Raw genomic sequence first — 19,684 nt, 5'->3', positions numbered from 1 at the left:
AGCGTCTGGGAAATCGCCGCTCCCCGGCGAGGGCTGTCCCGGCGGGGTCTCTGCCCCCCCCCGGGGGCTCCCCACGCGTGAGCCCCGTCCCCGGGCGGGGCCGCCCCACGCGCGCTCCCGCCTCCTCCCCGCGGGTGGGCGCGGGGGGCGGTGCGCGGAGGGCGGGAGGGGAGGGCTGGGACGGGCCGGGGGGGCGCGGAGCAGCGCGCAGGGGGGGGGCGCGGAGCGGAGCGGGGCCGAGCCGAGCCGAGCCGAGCCGGGCAGGGCAGGGCAGGGCAGGGCAGGGCAGAGCGGCCGCACGGGATGCGCTGCCCGGCGGGGCGGCGGAGGCGGCGGCGGCGGGGGCGGGCTGCGCCGGGAGCGGCCCCCGATGGGATGTAGCGGGCGGCTGCTGGGACCCGTCGGGGGGCGCCGCGCCTCGCTGCTCCTCACCATGATCCTCTTCTTCACCTACTTCTTCTACTGCCTGCCCGGGCCCTGCGAACCGCTGCCCCCCGCCCTGCTGCTGCCGCCGCCCGCCGCGCTCCCCGACGGAGCGGCCCCGGGGACGGCGGGGGCCGGGGCTCCGGGGGCTGCGGGCGGCGGCAGCCGGAGGTTCCCGCAAGCCATCATCGTGGGCGTGAAGAAGGGCGGGACGCGGGCGCTGCTGGAGTTCCTGCGGGTGCACCCCGGGGTGCGCGCCGTGGGCGCCGAGCCGCACTTCTTCGACAGGTGCTACGAGAAGGGGCTGCGCTGGTACAGGTAACGGCCCCCCCCCCGAGCATCCCCCCCCGACCTCTGGAGGGGTGCAGAGCTGGCCCCGTGTCCGTCCCGTCCCCCCAACCCCGCAGGCAGGTGGCGGAGAGCTGGGCAGCGGGTGCTTGGCTTTTTTTGGTGATCCCCGTTTGCGGTCGTGGCCCTACCGCTTCGTTCGCAGCCGTCCCGTGGCTCTCACCCCGCCGATTAACTCCTTTAGGGAGCTTTTTGTTTGTTCTCAAATCTCAGTTTCTAAAACTGAAAGGAGCGAGGAGCTCAGCTCGCAGGACCTGACTTGATCCCGGCAGATTTTGGCATTGAAACCTCGAACTGATGCAGGAAGGGGAAGGGTAAAAGAGTATCCCTTGAATTCCCCGGTCTGCTTGTGTCAAAGGGCAGGGCTGTATTGATTCAAGGGAGTTGTTTAGTTTTGAGGGTTTCAATGGAATTGAGCTCTTCGGGCGATAAAGCATCGGAAGAGCAGCTACTGTGCATGTGTTGTCCATTAAACTCCCGTATCGTGGCCAACTCCAAAGTGGCCGGCCAAACCTAGTCGGAGCGCTAAGCCCCTTGAAGCCAGCGAAAGAATCTGCTCCGTTATTCTGAAGACAGTCCAAGTGTACAGATTTATAAAAGCGCTGCGGTGTTCTCGCGAAACATCTGAAAACAATAAAAGGAGTAGCTCTCCCTGTCCTTCCTGCTCCTCCACCGGGCTCCCTCCAAACCCCGCAGGGATATTCCTTCCTACGTGCGCTTAATGGTTCTTTATGTTTTGGGGAAGGATGCAGCTGAGCAATGCTCAGCCAAATAATAACCTGTGCAAAATAAGCCCATTTAATGGGAAGCGTAATTTTAGTGGTAATTTTACCTGCAGAGTTTCGGCTCTGTAAGACCACATCTGGACTGTAAAGTTATTGACTTAACACACCTTCAAACGCAGTAAGTAGCACACTTATTTTTATGACTGTATTAATATTGCCGTGATTTATTAGCTCATTTCTCCGTTCCATACGTATCCGTGGCGCACTAGGAACAATAATGATGATAACTAATTTTTGGGGGTGAGGATTACAAGATAGATCTTGCTTGGCAGGATGGGAGTTTAATGACCGCAAGCACGTAATTAAAGTGTGGAAGATCGAACGCTTTCATATCGTTTGCTGTAGTCCGGCGAGGCATTTGCAGGATGGACTGCGGCAAGAGAAGAATAAATAAAACTCACTTTGGGATTGCTGCGTAGGGAGTTTTCAGTGCTCTGAGTGCTCACAGGGAGCCTGGCCTGGAAGCAGCTAGATGATATAAGATGATTCTCTATATGGCTATGGTAAATTTGGAGAAATAGAGCAGGGAACATTTTTGGTGCAGCCAAATACAATACAGGGAAGCATACTGTGTACTGGGAAGAAGTTGCATCCTTTCTGGTTGGGGGGAAAATTATTAGATGTTTTGGTTTAATTCCGCATAGAGCACGTGTGTTTTCAATCATACGCACAACAATTTTTCGGAGTTTCCTCTTTTCCTTGCATCTCCTGTTTTGTCTTCTTACGAGATCTTGCTATACTGAGGGTTTTTCTTCTCTTGAAAGCCAGACAGAGCTAAATGTTTAAAGCTGGGGTGTGTTTGGGTGGAGGAAAATAGAAGTTGGACAGAAGTTCAGGTTTTTCCAATGATTATCTCAAAGTGGTGTAAACATTTTTAAAATATTTGAATGTGCTAGGAAACCAAAATTACACCAACTGCTTCTCATGCCAAGATATTTGGCCTGAAGGCACCTGTAGGTCGTTGCTTGTCTCAAGTCAGTGTAAGGAGAAAAAAGGGAGAAGAAGGAAAAAACAACAACAACAAAAACTTAGAAATATTGCCACAGAATTTTCTTTCTTCATAGTTTAATCCCATAGGGATTTTGCTTCTGTGGAAGGAGTATCTTCTTGTGGGTGCTGAGTAGTTTACATTATAATGTAAGTCATTGACTGAAACCATTTGTTCTTACTGGAGCATTTTATTTTATTTAAATTTGAAATAGCTCAAAGTCCTTTTTTTTTTTTAAAAAAAAAAAGTAGTTCTTTTTGCTGGTATGACGAAAATACTTGGTAAAAGCAGCAAGCATCTCATCTGAAATTCCTTGAGTTACTATCGGTTTAGCTAATTATAAGAAGATTAAACACCTCCTCTAGCCTTGCAACGTAAATTACCTAATGGATAATCCAAGCATGAAGTGAAATTTTATCCTAAAGCAAAACAGTGTTTTAACTTTTTTGGCACTCGGTGCTGCTTAGGGTAAACCCAAATAAAAAGAGAACGGGAGGGATATCAGTGGGCGTGCTCCTCTCCTACACAGCGGCGCTGGGAGCGCGAGCGTCCTGCCGGGGAAGCTGGAGTGGTGCTGTGCCCCTTGCCCCTCTGCTTTATGGCAATGCGGGCAAAGACAAACATAAGAACCTAATCTGAGGTGTTTCCTGGTGATATTTCAAAATTCATCACAAGAATGTGAAGTGGTGCTCGGTGTGATGGCACCGGGCTGATCCTGCCCTTGGTTGCGTGGATATAGAAAAGTTGTGCTCGCAGCGGGCTGAGCGGCTGCGGGCTGCCACGGCCATAAGCCCTGGGGGCTCACAGCCCTGCCACGTCCACAAGCAGTGCTCGTGGGGGCTGGGGGTATTTGCTCATTGCCGTGCCCATGTTGGGGCGCAGCTGGGAACCTCCCACTGCCTTCCTGGTTAGCAGAACCAGCCTCATTTTCCACTCGGCCACCCGATGCGGCTGTACCCGCAACCAGCATCCGTCTGTCCCACACCTAACTCAGCGCAGCCTCTGCGGTTCTGGTGCTGCTGGGAAAAGGACTTGAAGAAGGGGGACGTGAGGCATGAAGGCGGTGCAGGGAATGGTCTTTGTGGATGCGGTTTTGCATGAAAGGAAGTTTGGGGGAACGCACATTGCGAGCACTCGCTCTGCTGTCGCTTGTACAAAGTTCCCTTGTCTCCGTCCCCTGAATCTTTGCAGTGGTAGCAGCTCCATCAGGCAGCTTTGCTCTGTCTTGTACTTCCTTGTACGATTTATGATCTGAGCCCTCTCTTCCCCGTCTCCTCTTCCTGTTTTTACCCAGTATCTAAAGAAAGAGCCTCACAGCCGGAGAGGGCTGGGCCAGGGCTTCTGGTGGCCGTTCGCATCTCTGCTCCGTGAGACTGCGCCCTGTGTGATGGTGTGTGCTGGATTTCACAGGAATTGCAATTCCTTCTTCATTTTCTTCTACTTTGGGGCAGACGTAATCAATCCAGCCAGTGTGGGTTTGCTGGTAACAGTTGGCAAATGCCTCCACGTGAGTGTTGAGGCTTGAGCTCCACAGCGGCCGCACGCAGCTGCGTGGGCACGGCCGGCACTGCCGAGCGGCCCGGCGCTGCGCTCCTCTGCGGCTGGCTGCAATGATTCCTCCTCGTTTTGCCTTTTGGTGGGCTGCAACGCATGCGGGTCTGCATGCTGGGGGCTGCGGGAGGAAGAACTCTTCATGTGGTTTGTCACACTTGCGCTGTGCTTCTGTGCGTGCATCGAGCAGCCGATGGATGCCGGGCTGCGCGGAGGGCGTCCCAGATTGGGAGCATGTGTGTGTGCCCAGCGGAGGTGGACGGGGAGCAAAAGCTGCTGCATGAGATGTTTTCCCCCTTCGAGCCCATTCATGGAAGCTAATAACGTTCTTGAAAGGCGTCCAGGATTTCTTGAGCCAGACTTTGTTATCTGCGGACCTCGCAGCCCTGGAGCCTTTGAGCGGCAGGGAAGGGACGCGGCTCCGGCGCTGCTCTTTTGACTTTTGCTGTGAGTGTTATTGGCAGCTGAAAAGTAGAGCTAAGTAGATGCCTTCAGGGGGTTTTGTGTGTGTTGTGATTGTACAGACAGATCAAGACACTCTATAGCACAAGCTGTTGAATAAAACCCGGGCGCTTGGGCTACTCAGGAGTCACCAGGCTGCGTTTTGGCACGAAGCTCGGATCCCCTTCCAGGCAGAGCTTTTCACAGGCGCATTTAAGAAACACATAGGTGGCAAGAGACAAAGGGATCTTGCGAGGAGTCAGATGGCGATGCACTGAGAGCTGCTCCGGGACATTATCTTTATTCATTGACACCGGCTAATCTGCTCTCCTAATGGACTCACGTTTCAGCACTCTGCGCCTCAAAGTGGCCCTTGTTTTCCTTCGTGTGTTTGCAGAAACTCAGTCCTGGAGTGCGCTTCTTGGGTTTACTACTCTGATTTTGTGATCTCTCACTTCTTTTTTTAGTTTTTATTGCAAAACAGAGCCTTTTTGTATCCGCTTCCTCTGTCCTCACCCCCATGTTTAAAAGATTAAGAGCAATCCTAAAAGAAAAAACAAAAAAAAAATGCAGGAAAGACGAGGAAAAGCTGCAATTTTCTAACTACAAAGAAGATATTTTAATGCTTTATTTGATGCAAGATAGTTCGGATTTGTCTTTAGATGGAAAAAAACATGTCCACGTGTACGGGGCTCTGTGACCCTGCCGTATTGCTGGCTGTTGAGGGAATGCTTCAGCCCCAGCTCTGCGCCAAGAGGAGGGAGCAGGCGCTGTGCTAGCAGCAGGATGGGTTGGCTCCACCACCGTGTGCCCCGTCCCACCGCTGCCTGGTTGCTGCAGCGCGTCGCATGCTCTGCGTGATACGTGCAGAGCTAGGTCTGCTGCAAAGTGCTTTCACGTGGGATTAAAAATAGCTTTTATTGCCACGATGTGGAATTAACATTTGAAAACGTTTAAAGCGCTTGTAGGCAGCCACCACTGAGGGCAGCAGGGCTGGGCTGGGCTCCTGCTGCTTCAGGAGCTCCTCCTGGGCCACCCTGTACAAGCAGCAGGGACCCCTGGCCACCAGCCCCAGGCCACCACTGGCCACCAGCTCTGGGCTGTGCTCTCACCCGCATCTCACTGGTGTGGGCAGGTCTGAGCACCGGGGTTTGAGGCTGCGAGGCTCAGCCCGGGCTGGCTGCTCCATGCAGAGATAGCGCCAGGCGCAAGCGATTGAAGCCGCGTGTTAGTCTTGGCCCCGGGTTTTCTGATAGACGCTGTGACTCGTGGAGTGGAACGGGTCGTGGTCCTCCCGACTGAGGAATTCTTTCTCTGGTGCTGTCTCTTTTAAGTAAATGGTGGTTTTATATACACGCTGTGCACTGGAGTGTGTAGAAGTAACCTGAGTTTCTAAAGATTTCAAGTATGCCAGCGCTGCTGTCCCAGGCTGCTTGAATAAATAGATAGGGGCTGGGCACCTGGAAATCCTGGAACTGTTTTAAAAAATGAATATTGTATGAATCAATGTCTTTGAAAAACACTTCCTCGGTCACGGCCTTTTCCTTGGGTTCCCCAGTTGCTCTTTTGTAACCTCAGGGGCTGGAAATTTAAGCACATAAACGTGGGAGTTTTTTATCACCCCCTTGGAACTCCAGAGAACTTTCGAGGCTGAATGTAAGAAACGTTCAGGGGCAGCAGTGGAAGCGGATGGGTTTCTAGGAGTGCAAATGCTGAGGGGCTGGAAAAGCACTTGTGGCAATATGAGGGGCTTGGGGTGCAAATGTGGGGCTTTGGTGACCTTGGCCATATTCCAGATGAGGCCAGGGGGCTGCAGGGGCAGCCTGTGCAAGCACCCCTTGCGGGGGGCTGCTGTGCTTCCTACCCACCCTGCTTGGGACAGGCAGGGTCCCCAGGCCCCCCTCTGTATTTCACATTGCCCCGTTTTGGCAACTTTGCTTGGAACTCTGCAGCAGCACCGCGTCCTGCAGCGTGCATCGCGTTGTGCCGACACCCGGCGACGCCTCGCTCAGCACCACGGGGGTTTCTTCTTAAGAGCATTCTGTTGTGTTTTTTTTTTTCTTCCAGATTATTTTTAGATGTGGATTGTGACAGAAGGTGGAAAAGGCCAGTGGGTTTAGGGTGCTTTTATGCAAGGAGAGACTATTACTTAGGCGTGTTCAAAGCTTTTTACCAAACAGTAATTACCGTCCCTGGAGACGGAAGCGGGCAGCTCGCATCCAGTCGAGGAGGGAGTTACAATAGTTAATTGGCAAATATGCTTAAAAGCTTCTTCCTGACCTTTTAAAAAACTTTTCACTGAAACGGGCTCCGGTAGAGATTGAAAACCTGACTAATGAAAGGCCAGGTTTAATACCAGGACTTAGCTCTAAATGGCTTTTCAAAGGGCTTTGGAAATCTGCCTGCTTACAGAGCTGCTCGGCGGCAGCCCGATGCTCCCATTTCTTTCCTGCAGGGCCGTGCTCTGCCCGGGAGCGAGAGCTGACGCCCTTGGGGGGTGGCCCAAGGGCTGAGCACCACGGTGGGCTCGGGTTCCTGCAGGCATCCAGCCCAGCAGCGAGAAGCCGGCCGCGGGGTGCCCGGGGTGCTCGCAGCCCTCACAACTCCTCCGCCACCAGCGCCTGTGCCCGGGGGCGCGGCGAGGGGCTGGCGGTGCCGTGGGAGCCCCTGCTCTCCTCCCACCGCATATTTTCTGGTGTGTTTGTTTATAAACGTACCGAGTGAGGAGAAGAGGGATATTGTGAACAGCTTTCTGCAGGGCTTTGAAAATCCCGGTGGCTGCACGCAAGAAATACACGGCAGCTTTCTGCAGCTGGGCCCAGAGGAGGAGGTCTGACCCTGCGCCGCTCTCCTACTGGGGCTCTGCCCAAACTCACGGGCATCACGCCTCTGGCCCCCCAGTGTGTGGGGCGCTGCCTGTGCTGTGCAGGCAGAGGGGTTGATTTTGCAGCTGGGGTCCCCACCCTCCGGTCCCGCAGTGTGGCTGCCTGGGACTCTCGGTTGCTCACATTTCACGTGCTCACATTTTGTGGGGATGGTCCTGGGTGAAAAATTCACAGCAGCTAATTCAATTTGGCCTCCCTCTGCCTCCGACCGGGGACAGCTCGCCGATCACAGGAGTCTAAGCGTCTTCAAAATTATTCATGCATCTCTTAAGTGAGTCACTCTTGATCTGAAGAGTCATTTGAAATGCAAATGGTGAATATTGCAGTCAATCAGAGCACTCTGCTGTCATTGGGGCGCGGAGGCAGTGTGTCCAGCTAACCCAGCCTGAACGTGCAAGCGATCCCTGTGTACTGGTTGTAAATGCCTGATGTTGTAAGTCCACGGGGTCAGCCCCTATTTATGGACCAGAGCGATGACTGTGTGCAGGAAACCCAGGCTTTGCTACGTGCTGGAGAGCCAGAGACCAAAAAGAGCATCTATCCCTGCTCCAGCACACACTGCTCGCCAGGCAGCTGGGGTTTCACGAATTGCCCAGCGCAGCAGCACACAAAGCACTCTGACAAACACTGTTTATGTCTGAATTGTGGAGCAAAATGTTTGAAATGGCTCCTCTTGGAGTGATTTTGCACAAAATGTCACGGCCCGGCATGGACACGACTCCCCATTCCAGCCAGCAGCCTCACGGCGGCTGGGGGCAGCGCGGGAGATCTCGGTGTCAGAAGGAGCTGCGGATTTTAACACAGCAAATTGATTACAGGCAGGAGTGAATTACATTAATACATCCACTTGTCACCGAGGTCTTATTAGTAATCTCTGCTCATTAGTCTGGAGAGAATAAGGATGTGACCTTGTTAAGCATCCTTGCTGCTGGAAGGGCTGCCCACTTTGCTATTGATTTATTGCTCGGTCCCTAAGCAGCGCGAGCAGCTCCGTCTTTTCATGCACACCTACGTGTACCCGTGGCTGCACAGGGGGCATTTGGGCGGTCGTGTTGGAGAATCTGTGATCTCGTGCCTGGCCACTGCGCGCCCCTTGGGCCGGTCCAGCTGTGAGCTAGCAGCCGCTGTCAGCGGGCACCACGCTGTGCAGGAGAGGGAGCGGGTGCTGAGTGATGGGAACGCACAGGGAACGTGACGGGTCCCGTCCCCGGGGGCCAGATCTCAGCTCTGCCTCCTGATGGGGTGCAGCGGTGCTGGGGCCGCGCTGCCAGAGCCCTCCCACACCTCTCAGCTGCTCCAGAGCCCGCGGCATCCCAGAGCCTGGTCCCAGGGGCTGAGCTGCCTGTGCCTGACCAAGGGCAGGACCCACTGCTCCTGGTGCTGCTAAAATGAAGCCCCCAGAGAAAAAGCCACGGCATGGCAAGGTGGTGACTAGCTGGGACCCAGGGGGCAGAGTTCCCTTTCCTTTCTCTAACTGAGGGCAGTGGTGCCAGGAGCCTCTTTTTGCTGCTCCTGCCTCTCTGCACCTACAGGGCAGGACACTGAAATACATCTGCCGTGTGTCTGGTCCATTGTGAGAGTTACATATTTTTACATAGCTCCTTGGATGCTATTTGGCCATGTGCAGCCAGGTTTGGGGCTGGACCCAAAAGCAGTGAGAGCAGCTCCAGCATCTCTCCTAACCCTGGAGCACTTTTTCAGCTCCTGGCAATGCCCAGAAGTTCTCCCTTGCTTTTCCCTCTGGACACTTTGCTCTCTGTATGCCGTGCCACTGTTACCGACCTTGCTTGTGCCATTCAGCTCTCTGATAGCACCAAGTGGCAGCGTACCCCGAAGGGGAAAACCATCAATAACAGTGGAGGCGAAAGAATTCCTCCAATTACTGGGAGCACTTGGGGCTGGCCTGGCTGCTGAAGGGGCTTCCTTCACTGTGCATTGATCAGGGCTCATCAACACATCCCTCACTGCTGGCACTTGTCGATAGCTGCCGAGGTCCCCGGCCAGCGCAGCCGGGTGCTGCTGGGGCTGCCAGCGCCATCCCTCCGAGTGACAGCTCTGCGGGGCTCCGTGCGATTGGCACCAGCCGGGGGGGGGGAGATGATTATTCTTCAACAAGAGCATCGGCCGCTTCCTCCGGCTGCCTTTATGCTGCAGAAAGTCATGTTCCTAAGCCACGCAAGCCACGAGGAAAAATTTCAAGGGGTCGCTGCCAAGTGCTTTGGGCTCAGAGTTTAGGTTTTGTTGAGGGAAGGGATCATTTGTCTCCATGAAAAGCCTGTTTTGGGGGCCGGAAGGGGGTTGAACGTCCCCCGCGGTGTCAGAGACCCAGTGTGACAACCTGCATCCGCTCAGCTGCCACCGGGACGTGGAGCTGCTGCTGGTGCTGGCCCTTCCCAAAGGGGCCGCCAGGCAGGGTCCGGGCTGCTCCCAGCAGGAGGAGGGAAGGGGGCGTCCCCAGGGCCTGATCCTGCTGCAGGGAGGGTGAGCGGTGCTGCAGGGGCAGCATTCTGCATCACGGTGAGGGAGGAAAGGGCCTGGCTGGGAGCATCCCAGAGCCTGGTGTGGGCAAGGCAGGACCCAGCTGGTGCCACAGTGCCGAGCTGCTGCTGTTGGAGAGGAGCTGATTGCTTCTCATTCCCGGGTTTCACATGCAGCCTGGTTCTTGCCCAAGCTGTTGGGGACCCCAGGGGCATCCCTGGCCCCAGGCACCCCGGCAGTGGGATGCCAGAGGTGGTGGCTGGCTCCTTGCACCAGCAGGTCCCCGAGCGCTGCCGCCCGATTTCCTGGCACAGAGCTTGGCACCGTGGAGCCCGGCCACCTCGTCCTCGCCTGCAGCGCTCTCAGTTTGAGCCACTCTTGTTCCATGGCTCACAAGGGACTGCATTGTTCAGTTCTGGTCTTGTGTATATTCCAGATTCATGTTGCTCCACTTCAGAGTGTATCGGGAAGTGTGTGAGGGCTCACTGTGTTTGCAGGATGGACCAGGGCTCTCTCTAAGGTCTCTGCCCTGTAAAAGGTTTGTAAAACTTGAACTACAGAGTGTGAAACTTGAACAAGTGATAAATAGCATAAAGTGATTTAGCATAAAACAGTCTGATAGGGCAAGATCTCTTCTAAACCTGTTTCTAGGCAAATGTTAATTAAAATAAAGGGAGTTTAAGGCTGACTTTATGTTCTAGTCACATCAAGGACTGGCTTTAGCCCATCTGAAAGCAGTCCCCACCCAGGCTTTGCTTCAAGTGAAGCTGGATCCAAATTCCTGATAGAAAGGAGAGGTACCACTAGAGCCATAGCTCCCAGAGTTGTGGGATTGGGCAGAGCCTCAGTTCTTGCCTGATGCAAGTGTAGCAAGAAACGAGAAACCTGAGGAACCAGAAGAAAGCTGTACATATGTGCAAACTTGGGTGTAAAGTCCTGAACAGACCTTGCAGAGGCCATAGCTCCTCCTCGTCTCCAGGGTTTGAGGAGGACGCTGGATGCAGAAGAAGGAGGCGGCATGGGCTGGGTGCTGTGGCTGTGGGCCCTGCACCGGCTGAGCCACCTCATCCCCGAAGGCTGTTGGCTAAAGGCACCGCACATGCTGCACATTAGTTCCCCAAGTCACCGTGCAGGACATAGAGGAACAGCTTTAAAGAACAAGTAAAACTGTTGCCACTTCAAAACTAGTCTCAGAATTGATGCCAGGACTCCAACAGACCGATGCTCCTTTATTCTCCTTTTAATTAATTCCTTTGCCTCCAGTGAATTTCCATCTTTTATTTCTGCTGCAATCAAAGGGCTGCGAGCAGCAAGGCTCACATTAGGAACAGACTGATCCAACCTTTTTTTAATCTTCCCGTATCAGTTACTTGTCTCTTCCTCGCGCTGCCACGATGCATCTGAAGCACATATGCCAGGAGACGACTTGCTGAAGGAGAGACGGGGCACGCAAAGCCCCGTAGCTGCAGTTTGTTCCCAGCGGGTCTCCTTTGCTGGCAGTTTTGTATGGCAGCAAGGAGTGAGAGGCCAGATAAGCTTGCTCGGATACACAAATGAGCAATTACGTGGTCACCCGAGAAGTGCCTGATGATTTATGGTGTTATTAAAAGGTGATGGTAAGAGTAGAAAAGATGTGTAACATCTGCATTGAAACCCCCAGCTCTGACCCTCGCACCCCAGATACCAACATATTAAATATCCAAACAGGCATTCGAGCCTACAGATCGCTCTGACAGAGATCCCCGCACATCTGGTAACACTTGGCCTGATACCTAAGCCCCCGGACAGTGTGTGAGCAAACGTAATTCACTCCTTACCCTGCCATGGGCTCCAAGAGCGCTGTTCCTGCTGGAGGGGCAACCTCTGGGGAAGCCTGGTGGAGGAGGAATGTGCAAGGCATTGCCGGCGTGGCGGTGGCGTCCCGTGAAGACGAAGAAGTGCTTGGCTGCAGGACGAGAGGCCTGGCGCAGGTGGCAGGAGAGCTGCGTCAGCAAGCGAGGATTTGTCTCAGCCGGTGGCTCCGTCTCCTTGCTGGGCAGGGAGCAGTGGTGGCTGCAGCTCCAAAACAGCCCTCATGGCTCATGGGTCTGAGCAGATGTCCCTGAGCACGCTGTGGGGACTCTTCTTGCCCTCCAAAGATTGTAGTGGCCAGGGCTGTGATGGGCTTGAGCAGCAGCAGCCTGCATTGCTGGCGCTGCCCTGCGGTGCCACAGGCTTCCTCGGCCCTTTCCACCCGTTATTTGCATTTCTGGCTTCTGATCCCCCTGGACACATCTTCTGCTCGTTACGGGGCAGAAATCATGGCTGGAAGTGAGAGGTCCAAAGGATGGGCTGGTCAGAGAAGATGTTCTGTGAGGCTACACCAAGCAGGGGTGGCCTGGGCATGCCTTTGAGCTTGTTAGTGTGCTGCAGGGCCTGCATGTAGGGTGGCAGGGCAGCAGGGCAGTGTGTCCATGCTTTGGCACAAGCAGGCGATGATGTCCCCAAGGAGAATGGCACAGGAACCTTCTTCATGGGCTCTTCTCCACACCTGCCACCAGACCTGGTGCTGCGCGGCCTTCAGGGTTCTGCTGCTGCTTGGCACGAGTGAGGTTTTCCAACTCAAAACTCCCATCTCAGTCTGCCAAGACTGCCTTGTTTTGTGCAAACACTGATGTTTGGGTACAAGTGAGAGAAATGTGCTGGTGGAAGTGGCTGTGACGGGCACGTTCACTTGTTAGGAGCCCGCGCTGTGTGCGGAACACACAGCCTGTGCTTTGTGCCGCGCTGACAGCAAGCAGGATGGAGGATGCACATGTTTTCAGAGCACAGGGGAGAGCTGGCAGTTGTGGGGATAAAAGCAGCATATGTCTGATTGAATAAATGGAGAAATGCAGGCCAGATGGCTGGAAATGCTAGGAACTGTTTAATAATTTCTAAACTCTTTGCTCTCTAGAGCAAGATTACGGGCACTTGCAGTCTTTTCCTCTCTGCTCAATTTGCCTCCTGTGCTGGCTGCATTACTCTTGGCTTCACGTAGAGCTTTTAATATTGTTTGTGACCTTCACAAATTTATGGAATTATTATCTGGGGTATAACCTCTGAGCATCTTTCAGGGAGCAGCCAGTGATTTGTGAGGGTGTCTCCGCTGTGCCTGGGAGGTGGAGCTTTGGAAATGCCTCATGACTCCCCAGTCCCATGTACATTAACGGGTCCAAAACCATCTCAGCAGAGACTGGGGGGCGTCCTGTGTCCAATTCACACTGATCTGGCCGGGTTGAAGGCTCTGGAGCAGCAGCACCAAACACTGGAGTTGCAGGAGCTGTGCCCTGGGACAAGCAGGCACTGTTCCAGCTGCCGCATGGGAGCAGGGGTGGCTCTGGTGCTCGTTGCCTTTCCTCTGGCTCCTACTGAATACCTGACCCAACAGAGGAGCTTGGCTCAAACTGATCGCATCATATTTCCCGGGAGAGGGTTGGAAACAGGCTCCTACCAGGTACCATCTCCCTGGCACTGGCTGAACTGCACGTTATGTGGGGAAAGGAAGGAGGAGGGATGTGTTTGGAGGGCTTTGGAGACGAAGGTGCTTGCAGTGCCCCTAGGAAAGGGTCCTTGGGACCTGCTGAGTCACTTTCCTACTAGCAGGGGGATGAAGTAGTGCAGGAGGTGGATGGGGGGCAATGGTGCAAGGACAGGAACCTGCCTCCTGGTCCCTGCTGTGAGATTAGCTGCTGGTTGGCTCACTGAGTTTCCTAATAAGTCTCAAGGTGCCAAAACAAGATGGAAAATGCTGGCTGTGCAAAATTGCTGGCCAGGACTGGGACAGGAGGTGTTGCAGCATGGAGTGGAGCTGTGCCAGCCAGCTCTGCAGGTGGGGGAGCCCCACGCAGCAACCCAGGTGTGGTGTTGGTGCTGGGCACAGGAGGGGACCAACTTGTCCCCATGCACGTGCCACTGCTGGTGTCTCTCCCTGCGGTGCTGGTCTCCAGGTGAGAGGTGCTGGGGTGAGGCAGGAGCTGCAGTTTCACTCTGGGTTGCTGTACGGTTTGGTTTCTTGTGGTCAAAAGCCCCATTTTCTCCAAAGCAGGGTTTTGCTTTTTATTTATTTAGAACAAAATAAGAAAGCAAAGAACTTCTAAGGGAAACCTTGAATTGAGTGTTTTAAAACCAGGAAGTTTTTGAGTGAAAAACTGACGTTTGTGGTTCAGGGGAACACTGATCTTTTTACTGCCTCAGAACCTTGTAATCATCTGCAGAGTTTCTCTGTGGCCACTTGTAAAAGTAGTCTTATTTTTTGCTAATACACTTGTTACTTGGGGCCTGCAGAACTGGTGCAGAGCTCCAGCTTGTCTGCTCAGGGCCAGATCCAGCAGTTCTTGAAGGAACTTCCTTTCCTTTTCTTGAAGGAGAAAAAAAAATCATGCATAAACTGTGTTTCAAGGAAAATGAAATGCAAATAAGAAAAAAAAACAAATTTGAGTTAATTGCTAATTCTTTTTTTTTTTTTTTTTTTTTTTTTTTCCATGCACAACTCCATTCAACATTTTAAAAGTCAAGGGATTTAGGGATCTGGAGAGAGCATCAATGTTTTTTGGTAACAAGTACAAACTGTAGCAGCTTGTAAGACTTCAGAAGCTGTTTCTGATTAGTATCTTTTCTTTTGACAACTTTTTTTCTTTTCAGAAGGAAAAAAAAAAAAGAAAGGAAAGGGTTTTTGTAACACAGTTGGGTTAGAGATGGGGGAAAATCTGTTTAAAATATGCAGGAACCTGAAAGAAAATCTTGAGTGAATAATAAGTTTAACTGACCTTAAAATATCCCATTGCCATGAGGGATTTGAGAGTAACACTTCAAATGGATTTTTGATGAGGCTCTCTAGGCTGTGGGGAATTGAACGTTTTACCCAACACGTTTCTGAGCTAAATTTTCATGATAACTAAGAGAAACTCTTCTGAAATACCTAAAGAAGTTTTTGTCTTGTTTCGTGTTGTTTTGTGGTGTGTTTTTTTGTTTGTTTGTTTGCTTTGTTTTTCCTTTAAAGCTACTGACACACGGGGAAAATCAATTTACAGTAAGGCGACTTTTCCGAACTGCTTTTCCCCTGGGCTCAGCCTCTCCCTGGAGCAGGATGTGTCCTGGCAGCGGGTGCTGTACTGGGTGCATCCTGCTCAGCTCTCAGCCTGGCTTTGCCTCCGGGCCAGGAGCTGTGGGGCTGCAGCTCCGTGCCTCGGGTGCTCTGTCCGGGTCCATCTGTCTGTCCGTCCATCCGAGGACAAAGCAGAGGGTGGAAACCTGGGGCTGAGCAGCTGCAAACGGGTCTGTCTTGGGGCTGAGCGCTGCCTGTCCCTCTGTCTGTCCGTCTCTTCCTGCAGGCCTTGGCTCTGCATGTCCTGGGGCTCTGCATGCCCAGCACCAGGGTGCAGGATTGATCCGCATCGGGTTTGTCTGCACGCTTCGTCCCCACCCTGCAAGTCCCAGATTGTGCCCATCCCACGGTGCTGCTGCCACCAGAGCCCAGCACCATCCGAATTGCCCGCTGTGAGCCTGCTCTGCCCGTCCCTGAGCCAGGAGGAGCCTCTGATGCATGAGGATAAATTATTGTCATTGCTGATAATTGTTATCGCTGCTGATAAATTGAGGCGTGACAACTGCAGGCTCTGAGCAAAGAGCTGAGCACTCGTGGAGCACCCCGCTAGTGCCCGTGCCCCTCCAGCCCTGTCCTGGGGAGATGCCTTATTTACAGGCAGCTCGGATGTTGGAAAAAAAAAAAAAAAAAAAAAAAAAACAAAAAAAAGCAGAGAGGTCAATGTGTGCTGTGTGCTGGCCTTGGGGAAGGTTTTCAAACTTAGAAATAAAAGTCAGCCCCTCGCTTCCTGGAAGCACGTAAAAGTTGATGGCTGGAAGCGGGCCAAGTGAAATGAAATACGCGTTATTGTCCCTGCACCAGTGGAAAAGGCTGGGCAGGATTTGCTCCTCTCCTCTATGGGGGCCAAATGAATAGCAGCTTTCTGCTGCTGGCAGCTTGCTGCGCTTCAGCCCTCGCTGCTCCGCTGGCCACCAGCTTCTGAAGGCTTAAGACTGTCTTGAGTACACATGATGGCACATAATAACTCGGGAGCAAATAATGTAGCCTTTGAATTCCTGTGCCGCTGGAGCTTCCCTCTTCCTGAAGCTTTGTGGGCTGTGAAGAAATGCCCTTTCTTTGCTGCTGCTCCTCTGCCCAGGGGTGAGGGTCGGGCGCATCCATCCTGCTCGCACGTGTTGGCCCTGCTGATGGAGATGGTGCTGTGCCCTGCTGCCAGGTCTGCTCCTGCCCGGGGTTGGTCCTGCAGGGCTCCACGATGCCCCTGGGGACCGTGGCAGTGCGAGGATGTAGGGCTGGGTGTGCTGGGATGCTCGCCTGTGCCTTTCCTTTGGATGAGGCCAGCAAAGCGCTTTCCTGCTGGGGTTTTCCTCATGGGGCCGTGCTGGAGCTGCCTTTCCCCGAGCCAAGGGCAGTGGTCAGGGTCACGGCTCCTGCTTGGCCGCAGCTTTTCCTGGAAATGTGCGAAATTCCTAGTTTTGATCCTTCTCCTCCATTAAATTAGGTTGGAATGGGCCAGTGGGCTCAGACGCGGCCGGGGGAAGACCAGCAGACAGGCGGGTGGATAGGCAGACAGACCGTGTGATTGCTTAAGCCACATTTCCTTAGGAAGCCAGGCTAAAAATAATAAAAATCCAGTCCTTTCCCACAAACAGCTCTGGTTGCCACAATCTGATGCTTTGCCAGTGCCGAAAGGCTTTGTGAGAGAATTCCCAGTTGTTCCTGGGGAAAGGAGGACGTGGGGAGGGCCGAGAGCCTGGCTCCACGGCCGGGTCTGCCAGAGCTCCCAGACCCCATTGCTGGGCCAGTTTGGGGTGGCTGGGGACCTGCAAGTAGCCCGGCTGGGTGGGCAGGGATTTCCTGCACTGGGGACCAGCAGGACCCCTCCAGTGCCCAGCAAGAGGGATGGGCACAGCCCAGGGGGCACCCGAGCCACCCCTGTGGGATCGGCTGCCCTTCTGAGGCTTCTCCACAGAGGGAGCGTTTTTGGCACACGTAGGATGGGCTGCAGGTGGGTGAGAAAAGTCCTGTGGATGCAGAGAAGAGGCTGAGCAGGTTGTGAGGGAGGGGAACCCTCGGGCAGCCCCTCGGGGCCAGTTCCCCTTCTTTTTTGGTGGGTGCCATGGGATGCTCCTTGTCCCCAGCATGGCCCCGCATGGCACTGCTGCACTCGGGGCGAAGCTCGCCTGTGCTCCTTGCCAGGAAACGGGGCTTTTTCTGATAGTAAAAAAAAAAAAAAAAAAAAAAGAGCTAAATTTGTTTCCCATCTTCCCTGAGGCTGTATTACAAATTTGACACAGATGGGGATTTTTTTTGTTGTTTCTTTTCATTTTTGTGGAAAATTGTGTACGTTTTCCATCGCAACGAGAGCTTTTCTGTGGCAGCATGACAACCTTCTGCCCGAGAGCAGCACCAAGCAGCCCGGATGGGATTGTTTCTTGCTGACGGAGGCAGGGATGGGGACATGAGCCCCTTGAGCCCTGAGCTGTTGCGAACCCTCGCGCAGGTAGCACGGGCTCTGCAGGGTGCAGGGGCTGGCTGGACAAGGGGATGGTGCCTGTTGCAGGGTGAGGGCTTAACTCAAAGCTTCCTTTGTTGAACCCAAACCAAGCCCAGAGGCTCCGGTGCCCATCTCACAGTCAGGGTGGATGCAGCAGCCGCACCATCGCCTGCTCAAGCTGTCGGGGACAACATTAGGGAGATGCCTGGGGGGGCACCACCGCATCTCTGTGCACCCCCTGCCTGGGCACAGCTGCAACATTGCTGCCTCCCCCCATGGGTGAGCAGCCCCCGTTCCCCACACCGCAGCCGCTCGCGGGGCTGCTCACACACCTGCTCCGTGCCCTGCTGAGAGCTGGTGCCGCTCATCTGCCACTGAACCCAGCCTGGCGGTGGGCACGGTGGGCACCCGTGGAGATGGGAGTAACCCAGGTAATTGCTCCAATATGGTGCCCTTCCTCCCTGGGGCCCAGTCCTAGAGCTCGGGCTCTGGTTTGGGCTGTGGAAGCTGCTGGCGGCAGCGCCCGGCTGTTGGTGTCCTGGCTTCCTGCCCCGTCCTGCTGCCCGTCGCCGCCGGGGATGGGGGTCTGTGGCAGATGGGTTTGGGGCATGTGGTCCCTTGTGTGTGATGCTCGCCAGCAAGCTGAGGATGCAGAGGGCTGGGGGATGTGGAAGCACAGGGCAAAGCTCAGCTTCTTGTTCAGAAACCAGCACAACTCTCAGCATTGTCCACAGGAAGGCGAAGGCGGCTGCCTGCAGGAGATCCCGTTCCTGGGGGGATTTGGGTGCTCAGGTACTGGCAATCTCAATGAGCTTTAGGTTCCCAAATACCTTTGTGGATCTGGCCAAAAGAGCTTAAAACCATAGCGGGAAACTTTCCCGATGGATCCCAAAGGCTTCGCCGCAGACCTCAGGCCTGGCTGCGGTCCAGGAGCGAGGGCTGATTTATGTTTTCGTAGGTAGAAACGAGACAGTTCTGGATGCATTTCAGAGCGACTCGTGGTTAGCTTGAACCTGCAGCTTCAAACAGGACCAGCGCTTGTTCAGCAGGGGGAAGCCAAGCTGGGAAAGCATTTCTGCAGAAGTCTCCGTGAAGGGGAACCGGCGGAGCTGCCACGTGCAAAACCCTCACTGGTAGCATCTTTGACTTCTAACTCATCACATCCCAGTGCTGCAGTTCTAGACGGGATGCTGAAGGTGCTGTGGGCAGTGTAATTGTCTTAAAATCGCATTAGTTAAAGCAATTGAATTTGCTCGGTTTGAAATATAGACAGTGTGAGCAGCTTTTACTGCTTATGGTTTACCTGCTGGAGTAGGACCCGGGGTCCTCGATCAGGCTGTGCAGGTTTAACACAGGGCCTGTAAGATCGTGCCATGGGCTTCCAAGCCTAGGAGAGGCCCTGGACCAGTTCAGATGTGTTCTGAGACCCCGTGGATGCTGCCCGTGGCTGGGCAAGGAGCGAGATGGACCCGTCACTGCTGTGCTCCCTGGCCACGTGCCTCTGGGCACCCACCCGGGTTGTCTCCCCCTGTTTTTTTGTGCACGCAGTGGTTCCCAGCTGCAGGCTGGCCTGGCCTCCCTTTGGCATGAGGAGGGAACCTGCTGAAGAGGCAGGTCTTGTTGTGTTTTTTTTGTTTGTCTTTTTTTTAACCCTGAACGAAGCTTCCAAGCAGCCTTCCCCACACCACCCGCTGCGTTATAAAATAAATAAAGCTGGCTCTGTCCCTCGGCCAAATCTGACAGCTTTTCCACACCAGATTAGCCAACCCGTCTCTGGAGCCTGCTCATGTTTCACGGGGTGGTTTCATCCTGAGGAGAACGCCTGACTGTGCCGTGCTCTGCACGGGGACCGGGGACACTGCGGCTGTGTCCCGTGTGCGGGGCTGTGCCTGCAGCCACCTGCACGTTTATTTTATCCTTATTTTCCCTGCCAATGCTCACATTCCTGGGTGGCCCCAGGGTGTGCTCCCCACCTGCAGTGGCTGGCGATGAGGTGCAGGGCCCTGCAGGAAGGGGGCTGCCCGTGGCAGGAGATGCTGTCCCCCCACGTCCCCTGTCCCCATCCGATGCTCGGCAGTGTCACAGCGAGGGCTGCATGTGCTGCAGGTGGCCCCAGGCTGTCCCAAAGCCACCCAGGGAGGAACTGATAGCATCCTGGGAAGACCTCAGTGAGGGTTTTTCCCCATCCCTTCTGCCCACAGCATTTTCCTCGTGCTACCTGGG

At 54.2% G+C, this 19,684-nt stretch overlaps 1 protein-coding gene across 1 annotated transcript in view; it reads left to right on the top strand.

Annotated features, from left to right (window-relative positions):
* Positions 1 to 306: 306 nt before the first annotated feature.
* HS3ST6 (heparan sulfate-glucosamine 3-sulfotransferase 6) overlaps positions 307 to 19,684 on the top strand; it is a 28,977-nt gene continuing 9,599 nt past the window's right edge. Inside the window, exon 1 of the mRNA XM_082772208.1 lies at positions 307 to 741. Coding sequence (XP_082628334.1) covers positions 371 to 741 — 371 coding nt within the window. The 5' untranslated portion in view covers positions 307 to 370. The remainder of the gene's footprint in view (positions 742 to 19,684) is intronic.

The sequence above is a fragment of the Aythya marila genome (genome assembly GCF_965140915.1).
Source record: "Aythya marila genome assembly, chromosome: 15".
Taxonomy (NCBI): Eukaryota; Metazoa; Chordata; class Aves; order Anseriformes; family Anatidae; genus Aythya; species Aythya marila.
This window is presented reverse-complemented; position numbering and strand designations above follow the sequence as displayed.